At 47.1% G+C, this 19,388-nt stretch overlaps 1 protein-coding gene and 1 long non-coding RNA gene across 5 annotated transcripts in view; one reads left to right on the forward strand and one right to left on the reverse strand.

Moving 5' to 3' along the window:
- TMEM132B (transmembrane protein 132B) overlaps positions 1-17,225 on the forward strand; it is a 354,765-nt gene extending 337,540 nt beyond the window's left edge. For 3 of the 4 annotated variants that reach the window (XM_023647326.2, XM_023647325.2, XM_070275517.1), the window contains 4 exons: positions 4,089-4,294; positions 8,587-8,857; positions 10,721-10,912; positions 11,834-17,225. In XM_023647326.2, coding sequence (XP_023503094.2) covers positions 4,089-4,294; positions 8,587-8,857; positions 10,721-10,912; positions 11,834-12,982 — 1,818 coding nt within the window. In that variant the 3' untranslated portion in view covers positions 12,983-17,225. Of the gene's footprint in view, positions 1-664; positions 831-4,088; positions 4,295-8,586; positions 8,858-10,720; positions 10,913-11,833 lie in introns of those variants that run through there. The other variant, XM_014727586.3, reaches the window with a different exon arrangement.
- LOC111774680 (uncharacterized) lies at positions 14,369-17,685 on the reverse strand. Its single transcript, XR_002809795.2, has 3 exons — positions 17,399-17,685; positions 15,958-16,153; positions 14,369-14,551 (listed from the first exon to the last, which is right to left on the reverse strand). It is a non-coding gene; the product is annotated as an uncharacterized lncRNA (long non-coding RNA).
- Between the last annotated feature and the right edge of the window lie 1,703 nt (positions 17,686-19,388).

Here is a 19,388-nt window from a genome sequence, read left to right on the forward strand (position 1 = left end):
CTCTTTACTGAACACCTTCTATGTGCAAGAAGTGGAGACACAGTGGTTAAGAGGGGGCAGGTCCATGTTCTCGAGCAGATCACCTTCAGGTGGAGAACAGAGATAAGAAACAAGTAAGCAACCGGCAGCATTTAGAGAGTGATAAATATTGAAAGGCAAATTCTATAGCGTAACATAGAACCATCTAGTGTGATTCATATAGTGTAAGCCACATGACATAAGCAATGTGATTACAGTAAGTAAAATACTTAGGTGATATAGCAATATTGTAAATGTAATCTACATAGTTGTGTGCATAGTAAATTAGAGGAAAATTGTGTAACATAGATGGAGAGTGACCACGTGTGGGGGGTGCCAAGTTTAAATTAGAAATGACTCATGGAATGCCTTCTGTGGAGTTTGAGCTGAGATCCTGTGTAACTTATGATGCTTTTGGTGGCAAGTAACAAAAAACCATGGGCCAAAATGGCTTTAACAACATCAAAGAAAATCACCTGCTAGGAAGTCACAAAGTTGGCTGGTTCCAGGTAGGTGGGTCCACTGGTCCATCCAGGTTACAGAGGGCCTGGTTCCTTCTGTCTTTCTGTTCTTCCATGGTCGCAGTGTCAGCCTGGTCCTCGGCCAGCCCTCTCCAGGCTCTGAGGTCACCGTGGCAGTCCCTGTTGTCATCTCTGCTGTGACATCATCCAGTGGGAGAAGGAGGCACAGCTTCCTGTGGATCTCAGAGCAAGGAGACCCTTCCCAGAATCCCCAGCAGACATCTCACACCTCATTGGCCAGAATCGGGTCACAGGCCCTTCCCTAAGCCAATCACTGGCAAGGATAATGGGGTGAGAATGACTGGCTCAGCCAGGCCCATGGTGGATGGAGGGCAGTGAGTTTTCTGAGTAAAATTTTCATAATATTAGAGAAGAAGAAGGTATATGTGTGTGTCGGGGCAGAGGTGCTGGTGTGCGATTAGATGGGCAGTAGGCAGCCACTTATGTCTCCTCAGACCTGAATGACAAGCAGACCTCTGTCAAGGGAAGGTCATGGAAAGGCTTTCGGATGAGGGTAAGCTCAGGAGAGTTCAGGGAGAGAAGGCAGACCCTCGAGGAGGGAGCCTGTGTTGGGGGTGTGTCGGGGTGTGCTGGGCGAGGCCGGAGAAGGAGGCAGGTCCAGGTCATTAGGCCTTGTAAGTTGTAATCAGGGGTTGGATTTTATCTGGTGTGCCACGGGAAGACCCCGGAGAGACCTGACGTGAGCAGGCAGAGGAAAGAGCGCTGGCCAGGAGTGAGCACATTCACCCGAAGCCCTGGGCGGGTGGCGTTCCGTTTTCTATGCTGGATTCAGTGCAGGTAAACTGAGGGTCCTGATGCCAGCCGCACAGAGTCATTGTGGACACTGACGCATGGAGAGGGGAGGAAGAGCGTTGCAGGCAGTGAGTCCTGCTCGAATATGAGATGTTTACTGTAGACGATTCTCCTCACTGGTGGTAGTAATAAAGTCGGCGTGAACACTGAATTACAAACCCTGAACCATTGCTTCTAGGGGAAATATACACACACACACCTCATGTGGATTATACTCTTAAATATTCTCTTTATTTTACAAAGTATAAAATGCGGTTCAGAAGTGTTAAGTGACTTTCCTGAGGCCGCCCCACTACCGGGTGCCAGAGGAGGTGTTCAGTCCCTGTGCAGCTGGCCCAGAGCAGCGCCCACCCCCATCCTCTGGTCATCCCTGGAGGAGAACTGAGACAAGATGGCAGAGTCGTCCTGTTCGACCTCAGCCTGGAAAGTGCACATGGGGCAGAGGACTCAGCGTTTTCACTGCTCTGCATCAAAGTGCTCCAAGCAATGTTAGCAGCTAGGCAAATTTGCAGATAAGGAATCCACAAAGAATGAGGAATCTACAAACAACAAACATTGATTTCTCATGGTTCTGGAGGCTGGGAAGTCGGGGTCAGGGTGTGGGTGTCTGGTGAGGGCCCTCCTCCTGGTTCAGAGACAGCTGTCTTCTGGTTGTGTCCTCATATGGAGGAGAGTAGAGGGAGGGAGCAGGCTGTCTCTGTGTGTCTCTTCTTCTGAGAGTCCTGATCCCATCATGAGGCCTCCACCCTCAAGACCTCATTACCTTCCAAAGGTGCCATCTCTAAATACCATCACATTGGGGATTAGGGTTTCAATACAGGAATTTTAGGGGGACACAAACGTTCAGGTCTGCATGTTGCCAGTGAGTCCAGGGTGGTTAGGGGTCTGATTGCATGTCCGCCAGTGCAGTGCTCTGGTGGGAAGGCAGGGGTCGCCCTATAATGGGGCGTCCACTCCCTTCTAAGAACCTGAGGGAAGGGCAGTAGCTTGGCATTGTGTCAGCGTCACAGTATATTAAAATAAGCACACATTCCTCCATTCTATTTTCTGCTCTAATCGAAAACCTTGTTCTGATTGCTCTCTTTACAATCCTGGGCATGATAATGCGGATTTATGTCCCTCAAATGCACCCTGAAAGCCAGCTGATGCACTCAGTTTGTCGTCTTTCTTCTCCCTTTTCCCTGAAGGGCAGAGGACTTGGACTGCTGAGTCCTGACACGGTGGGAAGGGGCTCCAGGCTGACCCCAGCCTACCTCAGTGACACTCCAGCACCCCGTTCATTGCTTGGTGCACCATGTCACTGTGAGTTCAGCCCATCTCCCCATTCGTGGCCTTGGGTAATTCTACTTACAGATTCCTAAAGTAATCTGTGACATTGTGAAGTGGAAATGGCGAGGAGCCATGTCTGTGACGGGGGCGCAGGGCCGGTTTAAGGATCCTGTTAGTTGTTTTTTTTTGGCCTTTGATTTCATTCTATCGTGAACTAAGTTCATCTATTCCTTCTCCTTGTGGGAGCGAGTTCATATCCATGCCTTTTGGGGGGGGGGGCGGTGATGATAATTTGTCTCAAACAACGTGGAGGTTTGCTCTTAGAGTTGGGAAGCTGGCACTTCTGCCCCTGCTCTTGAGCCATTCACCAGCGATGTCAAGGGTGCAGTTGGACCTGTGTGTCTGGGGCTCGGAAGGCAGGCTTGGGCTGCAGGTACCAATTCCGGTGAGGAAGAGAAGGTCAAGAATAAGTCCTGCTCTGTGGTTTGCAAAACAGGCTGCCTGGTGCCTCTCAGGGCTGCATTGGGGAGCCCTCCAGCAGCCCAGCCCTATGCGGAACCCCAAAAGCAGTGTGTCACCTTGAGCAGTTACATCACCTCGCTGGCCTCAGGGTCTGCATCTCCAGGAGGAGACTGTGGACCCCGTGCAGCTTTGTGATTCCATGCTGAATTGGTGGTTGATTTGTGTCTTCTGCACATGAAGTGACTTTCGCCCCCACCCCCGCCTCCCCACCTAGATACATAAATGACATTTTCCTGATGGCCCAGGAGAGAAAGTCATCAACATTTTATTGGTTTATCCAGAAGATGTGAGGTGAAATGGGGGCTTCAATTGTCTAGTACCTAGCCTGCTAATGCAGGCACGTCGAAAGGGCACCTCCAAGTGCTGAGTCAAAGGGCCATTACAAAATGCTCCATCCTCACTTCCGTTCTGCAAAATGCTAGTTTGATGGGACAAAAATAAGTATATCCACATTTCCAGTGCATTCCGTGAGTATTTCCTACAGGGATTTTAATCTAGCACAAAGCTCTTTGGGTTTTTCAGGAGAGAGCGTCTTGAATAAAGTTTTTTCTTAGTAACATATGGCCACCTTTGATGCATCTTCAAATATGGAGCAAGAGTGAAATATGTCGCACTGGGGTTTGATTGGTGATGCTTAGAGTATGTGAGAAAGTTAAGGTAAAGAAAAACACACGCACAAAAGGCACACAGGTGATATCACTCATTAAATTATGTTTATAGTTTTACTTGTCGGTATTTCGTAATACAAAATGGTTTTCCTGGAGTCTATTTATCAGTATTTGTCACTAATTAGTGCCTACAAATTACCTTTTGTTCGAGTGCTTTTCTTCTGGCTGTCCCGGTGTCTCATTGATCAGAGCTGTTGAAGTTCATGAACTTTCACTGTCAGCTTTGGCTTGCGCTTTTCCTGCTGATGCGTCTCAGGATTTTAACTCCTCTCCCCAGGTTTCCAACACCTGCGATTCCATCTTTGTGAACGGGAAGGAAATGAAGAGCAGAGTGGACACGGTCGTGAACTTCACCCACCAGCACTTCACCTCCCAGTTAGAGGTTACTGTCTGGGTGCCCCGACTGCCCCTGCAGGTGGAGATCTCGGACACGGAGCTGAGCCAGATCAAAGGATGGAGGATCCCTGTGGCCTCCAACAGAAGGTGAGGCACTGAGGGAGGGAGACTCTCAGAGAGAGCTGTGCATCTGAGGCTCCTAGGACCCAGATCCTTGTGGGAGACCAACAGACCTCAGGGGCCCAGGTCCCAGGGCAGTAACATGCACAGTGGGTGACAATGGTCTGGAATGTTCGGATGGCTCTGATTGGGCACTTACTAGCCCTTTGACATGAGGGGATTATAATAATGGGGATGGTGATAGTATCAACCTCGTGGAGTAGTTGCTAGGATTAGTAAAGTGACGCAAAGCATGAGAAGCACCTGGCACAGGGCCTGGCTTTTAGGGTCTAGTTATTTTTTTATTCCCTGTTTCCTTGCCTGTAAATGTCAGCAATCATCCAGACAGCTCAGTGTGATGGTTGGGTTCTGGGCTCTGGAATAAGGCTGCCTGAGTTTCCATCCTGGCTTTCCCCCGTATAGCTGTGTGACGTTGGACAAGTTACTTAAGCTCTCTATTCCTGTTTCTTCATCTATAACTTGGAGACGATAATATTACTGAAGAGAGTTGTCCCAAGGATTCAATGAAATGATGCATACTGAGCAGACAGAATTCTAAAGATGACGCACCTCCAGAATGCCCGTCTCCTGGTTTTCAGTCAAACACTATCTGGTGCCACTGTGAAGGGATTTTACAGATCTAATTAAAATTCCAAATCTGTCAACCTTAAGATTTGGGAATTATCCAGGTGGGCCTGACCCATCGGTTGAGACGTTTGGAAACAGACAGTTTTCTCTAGCTGGTAAGTGGTACCATACAGGATGTAACCTTATAAAATTGACATGTTTTATTTGGCATGATGCCCTTGAGATCCACCCAAGTCGTCGCACATATCAGTAGTTCATTGATTTATACCGCTGATCGCGTCTTGTGGAACATGTTATCACAGTTTGCTTAATCAGTCACCCCTCGGAGGACACTTGTCTGTCTCCAGTTTGGGGGCTGCTACACAGAGAACTCCTATGACACTCGTATGTGAGTTTTTGTGTGAACATAAGTTTTCATTTCTCTGGGGAAAATGCCCGAGAAGGCAATTGTTGGGTCGTACGGTGAGGGCGTATGTCACTTTAAAAGAAACTGCCGAACCATTTTCCAGGGAGGCTGGGCCGTTTGCATTCCCACCAGCCATGCATGAATCACCCGGTTACCCACATCCTTACCAGCCCGTTGAAAGGTTACAAATGCAGTCCCATTTATGATGGTATAGAAAATGGAACACAGGCGAGTGGTGGCCCTGGGTCCGGGGTGGTGTAGGAGGACGAAGGAGCAGCACGGACGCCCCGTGGAGAGGGACCTGTTCTGTGTCTCGATTATGGGGATGGTTCCCCGAATTTGCATGGGATCAAATTGCATGAACTATACATTCCCCCACCCCCACCCCACGGTACTTGTCAAATTGTAGAAATCTGAATAAGCTCCGTGGCTTGTCCCAAAGTCAATCTCCTGGTCTTGATATTGCACTGTGGTTATGCGAGATGTTGACTCTGGGGGCCTGGGTAAAGAGGGTATGGGACCTCTCCATACAAGTTTTTTTTAACTTTCAGTGAATTTGTAATTACTTCAACATTTAAAGTTTTTTTTAAGAAAACAATAGAACACAATCTGTCCTAAAGTTTTCATTTTCCCCAGAGAAATGAACACTTATGTTCACACAAAAACTCATACACGAGTTTCATGGCAGTTCTCTGTGTAGCAGCCCCCAAGCTGGAAACAGACAGGTGTCCTTCTGTGGGTGACCGATAAGCAAACTGTGATAACATGCTCCACGAGACGCCATCGGCAGTGTTAATAATGAACGGAATTGTTCATTAAGATGGTATTTCTAAAACTTCTTTCACTCACTCGCCACATTGATGACACTGCCACTTTTGAATACCATGTGTCATATACTTCATGTTGTTCTTTTTTCAGTGTTATCCATTTATTTAAGGGAAATTTCACATCACTACCAAAAATGGCCAACTAGTAAAAATTAATGTAAAGAAAATAAAGCGTGGTTATTAAATTCTGAGTCGATACTGTTGTTTGTCTGAATTTGTCTTTATTAACTAGTGGAGACTAGCGAGTGTCAGAGAAGCGTTAAAGACAGGCTGGCACCGAACAGAGATGCTCCCTGTGATAGAACCAGACGAGTGAAAAATAATCTGGGTGTGTCATTCAATGTTTCTAACGCTCCCTCCCTTTCCAGCTAAAACCACCTCACTTGCCAGCAAGGGTGCTCGCCCCTCACTTTGGGAACCCAGATCTCTGTGCTGTGGTGCTGGTGAAAACCTTCCCTCTGACTTTCTACACGGTTCTCAGACGTTTCGGGAGGCGGAAGCACAAATTTTAAAGAAAGAGCATTTTGGAAGTCAGAGGCGGCTCAGTCCAAATCTGCTCGACTACTCTGAGCCGTGGTTCCTTCACGTAAAAATAGGATCATGTTTCATGGCTCCTGTGAAGATGAATGGAATTAGCTCTAAGAAGGGAGGGGACACAAACAGAGGGGACAGCCGGCCTGGGCTCGGCCCCGCCTCTGCATGACCAGCTGTGTGGCCGTGGCCGCATTGCTTCTCCTCTCTGGACTTGGTTTCCTCCCCGCTAAGATCAGAATAAACGCCCTCTCTCTGTGGGGTTCTGTGGAGGCTCAGTGAGTCAATCGTGTGGCTGGTGTGGATGTGGTGGACCGAGGTCAGCTCTCGTCATTGCACAGAACGCATAGAACAGGACCCGGCGCGCAGTGGGTCTAACTCAGTGCCTGTGAGTCTCTCCCCTGACACAAATCCCTGTCCACTGATGGTCACAGACTAGTCAGCAGCCATCAAACAAGGTCCCCTCATTAAAGGAGACAGTACAGCTTTGTCGACTTGAGGGGAAGGTTCTGGAACAGCAGAGCCAGAGAGGATTTCTCAGAGTGGATTGTGGAGTGGTGGAGTGAGAGGAGAGGCTATGCCAGGGCGAGAGGAAGGGCTGGTGTGCTGAGGGAGGAGGGAGAAGCCAGGACGGGCGACAGGGAGCAAGGCGCACGCGTCCAGACGTGTTCCAGTGATTTTGGCAGAATTATGCAGCGGCTCTGCGGGGTGAGCAGGCAGGTGCGTTGGGGTGGACTCTGGCTGCCTTTAGGGCCGTGAGCTCAGAGGAGGCCGCTTCTGGAGAGATGAGAGGGCCTTGGCCAGTGGAGGCTGGGTGTTGTAGCCATCCCAGGGGGATGGTTCGTGATCTGTCTTTGCAGTTCCTAAAGTGCCCTCCTGGTGTCTTCACACCTTGACTTCCTCGCCCTCAGGCATGCTACGGAGCAGTGGCCTTGCTCTGCTCGCCACGATCTGTGCGATCAGTCACAGCGAGTCAGGGATCGAGAAAGGCAGCTTTAATTCGATTAGCCGGCATAATCGGGAAGACGGCAGACTAATGTCTCAAAAAAACCATCTTCCAGAGCTGCAGAAGCTTGAGGCAGTTATATAGGGAAGCGTGCAGTGAGGGGGGGTCTAGAGATGTCGGCCTGCAGGCAGGACGGACGCCAGGGTCCCTCATTGTTCTTTTCTTCTGTGGGTGATGATGGATACCTTGTGGGTGTGTTTCCCGCCTGTGGTCAGCCCGTGACTGGAGAGAAACTCACAGAACAAAGTTTTAATTCGTCAAGCTATCAGGGAGCACACATGTCAGTGGAGGCCGTAAATCAGGAGAGTGTGTGAATTTTTAGCGCACGTGCAGAGCAGCGAGTAGTCACACAGAGGAGGGGCGGGGGCCACTTAGCGCAACAAGATGGCCTCACTCATGCTCACTTGCATGCACACCTGGAGCGAGGTGTTCTTATTTCCACTTCCAAGGTGAGAAGACCGGGCCTGAGTGGGGGCGGCACGCCTCGCTTGCTCAAGGCCGACAGGGAGGAGTGGAAACAGGCCCCCAACAGCCCTTCATTCCAGGCCGTCACGTTCCCTCCGCCACATCGAGGTTCTGCGTCATCCCCGTACGGGGGACCGTTTTGAAATTACAAGTTTCCAGAACACGGAGGACAGAGCCGAGCCTCTGCCTGTTTGGGGCTGTCTCGTGGGTGGGGGGTGAGGAAGCAGTGGTGCTTGGCCTCCATGTTCCAAGCACGTGACAGCACGCGTGGCACACAGTGACCAGGAGAAAGTGCCCGTGGAGTGAACGAAGGAGCAGACAGTGAATGAGCCGATGGTGAGCAGGTCTGTTAGGGAGAAGAACCATTTGACATCACTCTGTGCCATCTCGTGGAATCTGGAGAAGGAAGTACGTGAAACTTCTTACCCGTGTTTATTCCGGTTTGTTTGTGTTCCAGGCCCACCCGAGAGAGCGAGGACGAGGAGGACGAGGAGAAGAAGGGCCGGGGCTGCTCCTTGCAGTACCAACACGCCACGGTGCGCGTCCTCACGCAGTTCGTGGCGGAGTCGCCCGACTTGGGTCAGCTGAGCTACATGCTGGGCCCCGACTGGCAGTTTGACATCACTGACCTGGTGATGGATTTCATGAAGGTGGAGGAGCCGAAAGTGGCTCAGTTGCAGGATGGCAGGACCCTGGTGGGTCGGGAGCCGGGCATCACCACTGTGCAGGTACAGCCATCCACTCCCTGCTGCCTCCCCCAACCCCAGGCTCTACTGACGAGCATCCAGGAGATGCTGACGTGCAGGGGCGTGCGTGTGTGTGTGTGTCTGTGTCTGTGTGTGCACACATGCGTATGAGTGTGTGTCAGTGTACACGTCTGTGAGTCTGTGTGTGTGTATAAGGAAATCATGAATAGCAATAGAGTATTCATCAATTTTAATGATCTAAACTCAAGTTAATTTTTGCATTTTAGAGAAAGTTGAGAAAAAATATCTAATTTCTTTTACCGGTCAAAGCTAAATTAAACACACAGTGCAAGCAATCTTTCTCTCAATATAATTTACTCTTTGTACATAACTAATAGAAGACCGTAGACCCTGCGAAAGCTGGGCTTATTTTCCTAATCTTGAGGTTAACCATTTAGCTATAATTTAATATAATATTATGCCTTGAACACTGGATAAAAAAATTTTAAAAAACATGTATTTGCACTAAAAATAATAAAAAATCCATAGTTTAACGCTGTTTTATTATAGCAATGGTAAAACTATTTCCTAGCCAATTGTGACAGGATAATTATGCAGAAATGGTGCAGCATTTTTTTTAATAAAAATTTTAAATGTTAAAGCTCATACTTGATTATTGTATTTTAGCTACTGCCGAAGTTAATTTTTGACAAAGCTGAATTAAATTATTATACTTTGTATTACTTTTCTATTTCTGTGTGACAAATTGTGACAAATTTAGCACCTTAAAACACCACTAATTGGTTAACTCAGAGTTTGGTGGATCAGGAGTCCAGGTGAGCCTGGCTGGGTTTGGAGCTCAGGGTGTCCAAGGCTGGAATCAAGGCGGTCGCCGGGCAAACTTCCGTGGGGTGTCAGGGATGGTTTGATCCCAGCTCGGGGTGTCGGCAGAATGGAGTTCCTCAGAGTGTAGGACTGAGGTGTCTCTTTCCTTGTTGACTGTCAGCCAGGGGTCACCCTCTCCTCCTAGAGGCCACCAGCATCACTTCTCATGTGGCCCCTGTGTCATCAGGAATGGCTGGATCAAGTTCTCCTCATGCTTTGAGTCTCTCTGTCTTTCTCTTCTTCCACCAGCCAGGGGGGCATTCTGGTTGTCAGGGCTCATGTGATCACATTGGACCCACCTGGAAAATCCAGGCTAATCTCCCTATTTTAAGGCCACCTGTGCTGTGTAGCATAACATGATCATGAGAGGTACTTTCTCATCATAGTCACGGGTTGAGAGATGAGGCAGGGACAATTCTAGAAATTCTGCCCACTGGATATTCCTCTTCATTTGTTAGTCGGCCCCGGTTGCCAGCTAGATGGCAACATAGGAGGAATGGCTTCTTAGGATGTTAAGATTGCCTTTCCCGCTTTGCTTAACTCGTTCATCCAGTGAGGACCCCGGGGCCCACACAATGATCACTATGGTCCCATAGTGAAAAGCTAACCAGCCACTAGAAGGAATATGAGCGGGAGATGTTCCCGTAAAGAGGTTTGCCACAGTTCTGCAGTTTCACACCTGAATATTAGCTGTTGGGAAAATGTTACTCTTGGAGTACCTAGTGCCAAGGTGGTAATTTTTAGTGATTGCCTTTAAATTAAATCAAGCTCTTCTTGGAAAACACACTTCTATTATCACGGTATGAATCAAAGGAAAGAAAATGGACCAAGATGATATTTGAAAAACTCCTCCTTCATTTGGCAAGGATAGTTGAACAATGGCATAGCGCTCAGGCACGCAATTTCCATGAGGGCCTTCATTTAGCACAGCACAGGCAGAATACTTAGGTGGGCACGTCAATTAAGGAGTTTTAAACGGTGTGTGGAGCAGAGACCTGAGCTTTCTTGCTTCCTCGGAAGGTCCTCTCGCCTCTCTCTGACTCCATCCTGGCCGAGAAGACGGTGACCGTCCTGGATGACCGCGTCACCATCTCGGACCTGGGCGTGCAGCTGGTGGCTGGCTTGTCTCTTTCCCTGCAGCCGCACAGAGCCGACAAAAGAGCCATTGTCTCCACAGTGGCCGCCCGAGACGTTCTCCAAGCCCCACAGCAGGTGAGACTCCAGAGTCCTTTGTCACTGCTCAGTTGAGACAGTTTCTCTCTCCCTCCCATCCTGCAAAGGAGATGAGTAGAGCCCTCATAGCTAGAACTGGTGACTCTCGAAGCTTCCTCCCCCCGTCTGTCCTTCTCTGGGAGAAGTGCTCAGTGGCTTAGATATGTCCTCCTTGTATGTACTTTTGCACCTAACCACGTGCTCATATGCCGTTGCTTTGCAGCAGCCTTATCTGTGCTTGGCACACTGTGCTGCTAGACCAGGACCAAAGGATCACATGTTTGCACTTTTGCCAAAACAGGTGGCTTTTGATACTTAGAAATTCCATTTCAGCTACTTGAACAAGCGTGGCTATCAGTCACCAAATTGCTACTGTTTACACTTATTGCCACTGTAAAACTCTCCTCCATCTTTAAACTGTTATAAGTCATTTATGATGATACGAGGGACACTGTGCCTTTCAAGCGAGCTAGTCTCGTAATGCATCTTTCCCCGACTGCTTCCAGCCTGGCAAGTTTTGGTTCATCAGCAGTGGTTTCCTAATAAAGTCTGTTCAAAGTGATATTATCTGGAGCACTAGCCTGGTTAGTTGCACCTGGATTTGATTCAGATAAATTGCCTGATCTTTCGGAATGTGTTTAGAAAGGTCAAAGTCAAATTCTGTTGTGTGGCATGCAATAAATTAATATACAGTTTAATGTATCCATTAAAGTGTATTATTTGTTCCTCACATCTGTGGGGCGATAGCATATTATTGATGCCATTTGAAGGCATGCCAAGAGCTGTTCAAAATGATAAAACACAGAAATTTATTTTTATCAGTTTGTATATCTAAATAATATTATATAGGAACTCATATTTACTTTTGCAAATTTGAAGGAACCTGATTATAACATAATGCTTTGGTTTCATTTTTCTTAGGAAGCAATAGTCAGTTCTTGGATCTTGTTCAGTGATGGTTCAGTGACACCCTTAGACATTTATGATCCCAAGGATTTTTCAGTTACTGTCTCATCGTTGGATGAAATGGTGGTGTCTGTCCAGACAAACCTTCAGTCCAAATGGCCAGTGGTGGTGGCAGAGGGTGAAGGGCAAGGACCCTTGATTAAATTGGAAATGATGATTAGTGAACCTTGTCAGAAGACCAAGAGGAAGAGTGTTCTTGCCGTGGGTAAAGGAAATGTCAAGGTCAAATTTGAACCAAATATTGATGATCACCAAGGAGGCACCAATGATATTGAGGGCATAAATCGTGAATATAAAGACCACCTCAGTAATTCCATAGAGCGTGAAGGAAACCAGGAGAGAGCAGTTCAGGAATGGTTCCAACATGGCGCCTCTGTTGGCCAAGAAGAAGGTACCAACAAAAGCACAACCCCACAGTCTCCCATGGAAGGAAAGGATAAGAAGTTGCTCAGGAGTGGTGGTCCAGATGCCTTCACAAGCTTCCCGACTCAAGGGAAGTTACCAGAACCCAATAATCCTAGTGACCTTACAGTGACTTCAAGGGGGTTAACCGACCTGGAGATTGGCATGTACGCCCTGCTCTGTGTCTTCTGCCTGGCCATTCTGGTCTTCTTAATCAACTGTGTGGCATTTGCTTGGAAATACAGACACAAAAGGTTTGCTGTGAGTGAGCAAGGCAACGTCCCCCATTCCCACGACTGGGTCTGGCTCGGGAATGAAGTGGAACTTTTGGAGAACCCCGTGGACATCACACTCCCGTCGGAGGAGTGCACAACCGTGATAGACAGGGGGCTGCAGTTCGAGGAGAGGAACTTCCTTCTGAACGGCAGTTCCCAGAAGACTTTCCACAGTCAACTGCTCAGACCTTCGGACTACGTCTATGAGAAGGAACTTAAAAATGAACCTATACATTCATCGGGCCCAAAGAGGAAGCGAGTCAAGTTTACTTCCTACACTACCATCCTCCCAGAGGACGGCGGCCCGTACACCAACTCCATCCTGTTCGACAGCGATGACAACATCAAGTGGGTCTGCCAAGACATGGGGCTGGGGGACTCCCAGGACTTTAGAGACTATATGGAGAGACTGCAGGACCAGATGTGAACTCCTCTCTTATGTTTGTACTCACCTTTATGCCTTCTGTTTTCTGAGTGGTGGAGCAGTGAGTTTATCAGCAATAGGGGATGACTTAGCAAAGCTTAACTTGTGGAGGTCTGGTGGGTCCCTTCCTGAGCAGGTAGCAGAGGTCTGGGGGGCTATAGCAGCTGGGTTAGAAGCCAGGAAATATCTCTGAAACAGCCACATGTAGGTCCTGGAGAAATTCTAAGACAAAAGTTTTATCTGCTGCCTGGTACAGGCTCAGTTCGAATATAATAAACCTGACCCCACAGACATTGTTAGTCATCTCGTGAGAAATGGCCATGTGGAATTAGAAAAGACTCGGTGTTGATTTTTCTATTCCTACATCTTGTAAAGCACAGTGGACGTTTCTTGCCCTTGGCCTGAGCTTGGACATACGTGAGGATGCCGAATGTAGCTGCCCTTATTTGTTATGAGCACTGCTGATTATTTTTATATACATTTGCACCTGCGCCTGGTTCCTTTGACCTCTGGAATTCTTTTTGAAACATGAAGAAAAGAAATTTCGTTCTTTCCTCTGAGGTCTGTTTGATTTACACATGAGTTTCCGTCCCTGAGATCTGCCTCATCACGTTATTTCCTGGGTGTCCCTGCAGGATCTTCTCCACTTTCCCCCACTTGATCACTTAGGGGCGAGAGCTGAGAAGCTTATCCTCGCTCTGTCTTTCCTTCTTTTTGTTGTTGAACTTTCTTGTATGAGGCGGGGACGCGGGATTTTACTTAAAATATGAATATGCTGTGAGGGAGACCATTTCTTTACCGTTTTCTACATGGAGCTTAAAACCTTTCCAGAAAAGTTGTGCACCATGAACATTTATTTTGATCTTCTGCTTGTGGGAGATTCATGAGGAACGCCTGGAGTACATTTCTGAGGGCAAAAAGACCTCGAAATGGCTGTTTTTATACAAGTGCTTTGTGGTCAACACAAGTTGTTATCCAAACTGAAACCAAAATTTAGAATGGATGTACACAGAACGGAAATTGCAGAGGAAATTCTTTCAGATTAAACTTGCCATTTTACCAGAACACAAAATTTTTAAAAAGTAAGTAGAATGATGTTTCAACTTAGCAATATGTAGAAATTCATCCATACAATGCCTCCCCCCGAGACTCTGGCAGAGATAAAACCTACACAGGGTGTGCACCAAGGGGGAGAAGCAATGGGTTTCCCCCCAAATTCATAAAAATAAATGACTTAGTTTCAGAGCTTAAGAAGCAGCAGTTACGATGAAAAACCCTAGCTAGTGGAAAATCAACGTGGCAAGAGAAAAAGCACATGATTCCTGTATAATTTTAAAATAAAAGGTGTTTTTCAAAGAATAGCATGAATGGTTTCCAGCAAAGCAAGAATTTCAGATTAGGAAATTATGAAAACATTTTTATTAAGATAGGATATCTGGAAAAACAGACAGGACAAGTGTGCCTCCTTACGAGTTCCCTGAGCCGCTGGCATCTGTTTCTTAGTGGCAGGGCCTCAAGGATCTGCAGAAGGTGTCCGAAGCAGTTCTTGACTACAAATGGCTGTCAACTGAGCTGTACGAAAGAGAGACATTCAATTGTTCTCATAGATTTCTGTGCCGGGGAACATGACAACCCAGCCTCCTCTAGCCGTGACATGGCAGCCACAAAGTTCTACCTGTGTCTCTCGCCCACAGGACTACAGTGTGTTTGTAAACCCTTCATCCGTTACCAGTGATGTTGGCCTGACCTCCAGAGGTTTAAATCTCGGTTTTAAAATTGGGGTTAGGAACCGAAGCTGGCGAATTTCCAAAAATCTTTCAATTTGATTGGCAAGTGAAGCCAGGAGGTCCAGGCATTAGCTCCAAAAGCAGTTTGCAAGGAGATGGCTGACACCTTGTAGGAAGAGCTCCTCCATTAGCCAAGGATGCTGCCAGTGCTTTAGAAAGGGTTGGGTGGGGAGGGAGCTCAAAACTGACTGTGTAGGGCAGAAGGAAAGTTCATGTGCTGATTAAAACATAGCCATCCAAACGCGTCCTGCTCCTCCTCTAAGATATTCTCAAGTTTCTCTCCCTTGGATCCTCAACATTCTAGAAATAATGAGAATATCATTTCTGGAACTGAGGAAGCTCAGCTGATATGGGGGTGAAGCTCTTTCTCTCACACACACAGCAGGCTGCCTCCGCTGGGAGGTGGAGACTTTGGGTGGGGGTGTCATTCGGGAGGGGGCAGGGGAAGCTACCGTTGTCATAGGGAGCCTTATTAAGGAGCATACAAATTAGAGCATTTCCTGTGGTCTGTGTGCTTGATGCGGCACAGAGAGCAAACTGTGGAGCGTTAGAGCGTCACTGGTTTCTCAGCAGAGCTGGAAACTGCCCCCTGTCCTAAGACGCCCCCTGCGGCTGCGCTGTCTCACCCGGAGTGACACAGGCTCGTCCAGTCACCTTGGCTAGTTACGCTGAGACTCAGTTCCATGTAATCAAATGGAAGATCATAGAGGAGGGGGTCCCTCTTACTATAGAACGCATGCTCGCCTATACACACACATTGATACGTGTGTGTGTGAATAGGGAAGAGCAGAGAATACGGGCGTTAGTAGGAATCAACCCTGTTAGTTGTTCTGAGGTTCGGCGTGGGCACTGCTCGGCTCAACAGAAGTTCACTGGAGTTCTTTCCATTCTGAATATTTCCTGCCCACCGGAAATCCTGGGTTATGTCTGCTTGATTTTCAACTAGTCAAATTAAAACGAAAAGGAACTCTACCCCAAAATATTTAAACTAAAATAGGGGTAAAGATGTAAGTTAAGCCTTGAAATACAATTTCTTGGGGCCCTGCATTTGCCTGGATTTTCCAGGTTTTTCTGGCTCAGAGATCCATATGATTGGTGTGATAAATAACCTGAACAAAACAACGTTGATAAAGCCCCTTCCTCTCCCGTGAGTGGAATGCTTGGACCCCCCTGAGGAACACACTAGCAAACCTCTCGAGGGCCGCCAGGCCGCGACCTCGCTGGCTCACGTGGAGGGCAGTTCAGGTGCTGCACGAGGACCAGCCCACCTAGGACAGCAGGGGAGGCGAGACCACAGTTTCCAGGGGCCGGATGTGCTGCTTTCCAGGCCAGCGCACAGGGGTCGAGAAGCAGCCGCCACTCAGAAGAACCGGAGTTTAAACACACGCTGTCGCATTTGAGAGAAAGCAGGATGAAAGGACACAGGAAGTTTCCCCAGAAAAACACCACCTAGCAAACCTCAGAATTCTCCACGTGCACCAAGAGAAGGAGTATTGACATCCTTGTTGTTTTGTAGTGCACCCTGGCCAGGGTAAGTTCCCAGCCTCGAATAATCCTTAAACTCCAGGCAGAGAGTCTCTATTTACAAACATTAATGCAGGGGAAAAAATGGATTAATTTTTGTCCCATGGCCACCTCTGTAGACCAAGTATTTTGTACCTTGCTGATTTTTAAGTTTTAGAAAGTTTGTCTTTGTGCGTTTTGATCAACATTCTTGTCTCGCTCGCTTAGAAAGGCGTCTTCCCCATGTTGGGATGTTGGGGCCACAGCAAAGGCTCTGTCTGTCAGAGAACTAGCCAGCGCATCTTCAGTGACCACAGAGGGTGGTTTTATCTGAATCCTACATTTTCATTGACACCATTGTGTTTTCTACTCTGATCATCTCAAAAATGGCCTCAATACTCCATGCTGGTCTTTGTAAATGACACGATAGATGGTTTCTAAACTCAGAAACCGTCTCCTCCATAAAAATTATACATGTGTAATGTGATGCTTATCGCCTGTTATGTAAAGGGACAGTACGAGTGGTGGAAAACTTATGTTAAAATACGGATAGCAGATATTTTTGTATGTAATATAGCCAATATCCTGAAGCACTGAGAAGTGTATTGGAATAAATACATTTTAAAATAAAAGCATGCAAAGCCGTAGCTTTTAAATGTACAGACGTCCCACTCAAAAATATCTAAACTGATGGTGGGGAAGCGTTGGGACCTCACATCATGAAATGCACTGAATTAGCAATGCAGCCTGGAAAAGGCCTGGCTCGTGTCGGGATCGTTGATGGAAGCTGCCAGAACATTTTGCTTTTACTCGTCATTACTTTTGGAATTTTTTCATTTCTCTTTTTTTCTGGAAATATTTCAGAAATAAAGTGACTTCGTTTTCCAGCATAAAGGTATATTCTAACCACAGGGTAACTCATCATTTTTAATATGGAAATAAACATTTAAACGTTCTTCAACTGTTTCATTATTTTATCCATGTATTCCCTTCTTAATGTCAGCATCTGGATGATTTGACTATATTTATATATTTTTTTTCTTTTCAGCCAGAGATTTTCATACCTTTGATACAGCAATAAATGGAAACCAAAAGAAAATGTTTCTTAAAAGTTGCAAACAACCTTTACCTTTGAAAAGCTTCCCATTTGTCCTCCTAGCAGGCTGGGGGGCTCTTCTTCCCAGCTGTCTCAGAAGGAGGGCTCGTGTTTCTCACGTCCCTGTCCAGGGACAGACTGTCTTGGACTCAGGCTGACATGTAGGATGAAGTGGCCCCTGACCTCTCTCTCCCTTCTGGTCCTTACTTGTCAATGGCTTACTTGCGTGTGTGTATTCGGGCAGGACCATGAATAGGGTCAAGGGCCTGGGGTGCTGAGAGCCCAGAACAGGCAAAACTCTAGAGACATAAGGAAAACACAAGACAATCGAAGATTCCGCTCGGAAGGCTGACGTCTCAGCTGAAAGGCTGGTGGGCTCTCTGTTGGCGTGTGCACACTTCCTGACCCTGCCAGCATCATCTTTGGCATTTTGGCAAATGGCATCCCCTGCTTTCAGAATGAAAAAGGATGTCTCTTTGGCAGTGACTTGACGTGTCATAGTAGATGTCTTTCAATGGGGCCCACAGACATGACTTCTGTCACTGGGTGTACACATAGGAATTGGCTTTGTGAAATAGAATCTGTGAGCAGCAGGCTTTGGATGAACCCAAATGCTCCCCCAGGTGTGCCAGCCCATCAGCAGGGTTTCTCACGCTTGGGGCGGTTGTTTCCCTCTAGCAGCCTCTGCTTCTTCCTCGGGACGGAGGAGGTCTGAGCCACGGAGCCTGCAGGCTCCCCGGATCTCCCCATGCACATATGCAGCTTAGTGAAGTCGGTTTCTAAAAGAGAAGGAAAAAAGAAAGTTTGAAATGAGATTTGTAAAAGAACGAACTCTTTAGATTTAGATTTTTTTGTGTGTGTGCAAAAACCACCGCGTTTGAAATGTTTTGGTATTGAAATCCTTAATGCCTGTTTATGTCTTTATGGCTCCATACAATTTAGATCTGTTATGGAGGGTTCTTGTTGTTTGCTTTCAGAAATTTTTAAAAATATGAAAAAGTGCAGAAGCATTCTAACCCAGGTCAGTGTTTACAGACTCTTCCATGACTCAGGATGAGTGGGACACTGTCACTTACCAGATGGGAAATAACATGTCAAGTCCAATAGGGAAATCACCTTCCCACTCTAAGGAAGCAAACATGTCATCGACTCACAAAACCAGACAATCTTCATGTTCCATGAGACGCCTTTATACTTTCTTTGGCTTTAATTATTGCTCTCCATCAGTCATTCCGAAGAAAGCTTTTAATTTTATCTTAAGGATTGAAATCTCTTTAGACTCGCAGAAGCTGAGGACAGATGATCCTTTCATACATCTTCATTGCCCCTTGGAATGAAGCACGTACAAACAGAAACATCGATGTTGCTTTGGAATTTGGCGTCCACGTGATGTTGTCTTTTCTACCCATTTGAAAATATTACTTCTCTAGGATGGATTAAATCGACTTTGACCTGACACTGCTCTCTTTACTTCCTTGGCCAAAGAGCGTGCACAACTTTTCTATTTCCCGTTGTAGGGTGGAGATGAAATAATCTGCTACTTTATTACCTCCTCTGTAGGATTCTGACTCACTGAATGAAATAACACAAAATGCCAGTGTAGACACTGCTCACATGATGTAGTTTCTTCATTTAGAGATGCTTCCTTAGAGAGCGTGCCTTTCTTCTCTGTCATAATCGCTGTAGGATCTCTGTCTTATCCATGTACATTCCCACATAGCGTGAGCATGCTCTATTCCCATAAATATTTTAGGCTGACAAGGGTCACACATCTATCACTGATAAGCACACCTCTCCAGGTACTCGGCACTTTATTTCACAATTCTGGTTGGGGTGTCCCCACTGGGCACATCAGTAACTTTACATCAGACCTACTGTCATGTCAGTCACCCTGGTACGGTGAATTGCTCCTCCTCAGCCAGTTCACACGCTGAAAAAAGCCGCATGGGGGGACCACAGTGTTTCCTCCCAGCACAGATCACCGAGTGAGTGACTTTCTTTCTGTAGTTGTCCTCCACTGGGA

Source organism: Equus caballus, chromosome 8 (assembly GCF_041296265.1).
Source record: "Equus caballus isolate H_3958 breed thoroughbred chromosome 8, TB-T2T, whole genome shotgun sequence".
Taxonomy (NCBI): domain Eukaryota; kingdom Metazoa; phylum Chordata; class Mammalia; order Perissodactyla; family Equidae; genus Equus; species Equus caballus.